Source organism: Blennius ocellaris (genome assembly GCF_963422515.1).
Source record: "Blennius ocellaris genome assembly, contig: SCAFFOLD_312, whole genome shotgun sequence".
In the NCBI taxonomy this organism is placed as follows: domain Eukaryota; kingdom Metazoa; phylum Chordata; class Actinopteri; order Blenniiformes; family Blenniidae; genus Blennius; species Blennius ocellaris.
Window position 1 is genome coordinate 1 of NW_027662308.1, and position 2,500 is coordinate 2,500.

Genomic DNA, 2,500 nt, shown 5'->3' on the forward strand with positions numbered 1-2,500 from the left:
GGGTTCATGAGTGCAGACTGGAGGGTGTAGCAGATGTAGCAGATGTAGCAGTGTAGCAGGTGTAGCAGATGTAGCAGGTGTAGTAGATGTAGCAGGTGTAGTAGATGTAACAGATGTAGCAGATGCAGCAGGTGTAGCAGGTGTAGCAGGTGGAGTAGATGTAGATGATGTAGCAGGTGGAGTAGATGTAGCAGGTGCAGCAGGTGTAGCAGGTGCAGCAGGTGGAGGTCAGGTTCTCACTGCGTTTGCAGGGAAAGGCTCTGAGGAAGACGGCGTTGAAGCCTTTATAAAGCGCGGCGGGTCTTCTTCCCTCAGCAGCGTCTGCAGGACGTCCAGCAGGCGCCATACCTGCCCTCTGCTGCTGCTCACACACACACACACACACACACACACACACACACACACACACACACACACACACACACACACACACACAACACACACACACACACACACACACACCTCAGGAACCACCATAGCGACCGTACCACCATACCACCGTAGCGACCATACCACCGTAGCGACCGTATCACCATAGCGACCGTTACCACCATACCACCGTAGCGACCGTACCATCATACACCGTAGCGACCGTACCATCATACCACCGTAGCGACCATACCACCGTAGCGACCGTATCACCGTAGCGACCGTACCACCATACCACCGTAGCGACCGTACCATCATACCACCGTAGCGACCATACCACCGTAGCGACCGTATCACCATAGCGACTGTACCACCATACCACCGTAGTGACCGTATCACCGTAGCGACCGTACACCCATACCACGTAGCGACCATACCACCGTAGCGACCGATCACCGTAGCGACCGTACCACCATACCACCGTAGCGACCGTACCATCATACCACCGTAGCGACCATACCACCGTAGCGACCGTATCACATAGCGACTGTACCACCATACCACCGTAGCGACCGTATCACCATAGCGACCGTACCACCATACCACCGTAGCGACCGTACCATCATACCACCGTAGCGACCATACCACCGTAGCGACCGTATCACCGTAGCGACCGTACCACCATACCACCGTAGCGACCGTACCACCATACCACCGTAGCGACCGTACCATCATACCACCGTAGCGACCATACCACCGTAGCGACCGTATCACCATAGCGACTGTACCACCATACCACCGTAGTGACCGTATCACCGTAGCGACCGTACCACCATACCACCGTAGCGACCATACCACCGTAGCGACCGTATCACCGTAGCGACCGTACCACCATACCACCGTAGCGACCGTACCATCATACCACCGTAGCGACATACCACCGTAGCGACCGTATCACCATAGCGACTGTACCACCATACCACCGTAGCGACCGTATCACCATAGCGACCGTACCACCATACCACCGTAGCGACCGTACCATCATACCACCGTAGCGACCATACCACCGTAGCGACCGTATCACCGTAGCGACTGTACCACCATACCACCGTAGCGACCGTATCACCGTAGCGACCGTACCATCATACCACCGTAGCGACCGTATCACCGTAGCGACCGTACCACCATACCACCGTAGCGACCGTATCACCGTAGCGACCGTACCACCATACCACCGTAGCGACCGTATCACCGTAGCGACCGTACCACCATACCATCGTAGCGACCATACCACCGTAGCGACCGTATCACCGTAGCGACCGTACCACCATACACCGTAGCGACCGTATCACCGTAGTGACCGTATCACCATACCACCGTAGCGACCGTACCACCGTATCACCGTAGTGACCATACCACCGTAGCGACCGTACCACCATATCACCGTAGTGACCATACCACCGTAGCGACCATACCACTAGCGACCGTACCACCGTAGTGACCATATCACCATACCCTCGTAGCGACCGTATCACCGTACCACCATACCACCGTAGCGACTGTACCACCGTAGTGACCGTATCACCATACCACCGTAGCGACCGTACCACCATACCACCGTAGCGACCGTACACCGTAGCGACCGTATCACCGTAGCGACCGTATTACCATACCACCGTAGCGACCGTACACCGTAGTGACCGTACCACTAGCGACCGTACCACTGTAGCGACCGTACCACTGTAGCGACCGTACCACCGTAGTGACCGTACCACTAGCGACCGTACCACCGTAGTGACCGTACCACTAGCGACGGTACCACTGTAGCGACCGTAACACTGTAGCGACCGTACCACCGTAGTGACCGTACCACTAGCGACCGTACCACTAGCGACCGTACCACTAGCGACCGTACCACCGTAGCGACCGTACCACTAGCGACCGTACCACCGTAGTGACCGTACCACTAGCGACCGTACCACCGTAGTGACCGTACCACTCAGCGACCGTACCACTAGCGACCGTACCACCGTAGTGACCGTACCACTAGCGACCGTACCACCATAGTGACCGTACCACTAGCGACCGTACCACCGTAGCGACCGTACCACTAGCGACCGTACCACCGTAG

The 2,500-nt window shown here is 56.8% G+C and overlaps 1 protein-coding gene across 1 annotated transcript in view; it reads right to left on the reverse strand.

Moving 5' to 3' along the window:
* Positions 1-4: 4 nt before the first annotated feature.
* The window catches only part of LOC308147876 (mitochondrial carnitine/acylcarnitine carrier protein-like), a gene marked incomplete at its 3' end in the record, with an annotated part of 10,126 nt that continues 7,630 nt past the window's right edge, over positions 5-2,500 (reverse strand). Inside the window, 3 exon segments of the mRNA XM_080521251.1 lie at positions 5-303; positions 306-344; positions 347-361. Of these exon segments, the coding sequence (XP_080377377.1) occupies positions 5-303; positions 306-344; positions 347-361 (353 nt within the window).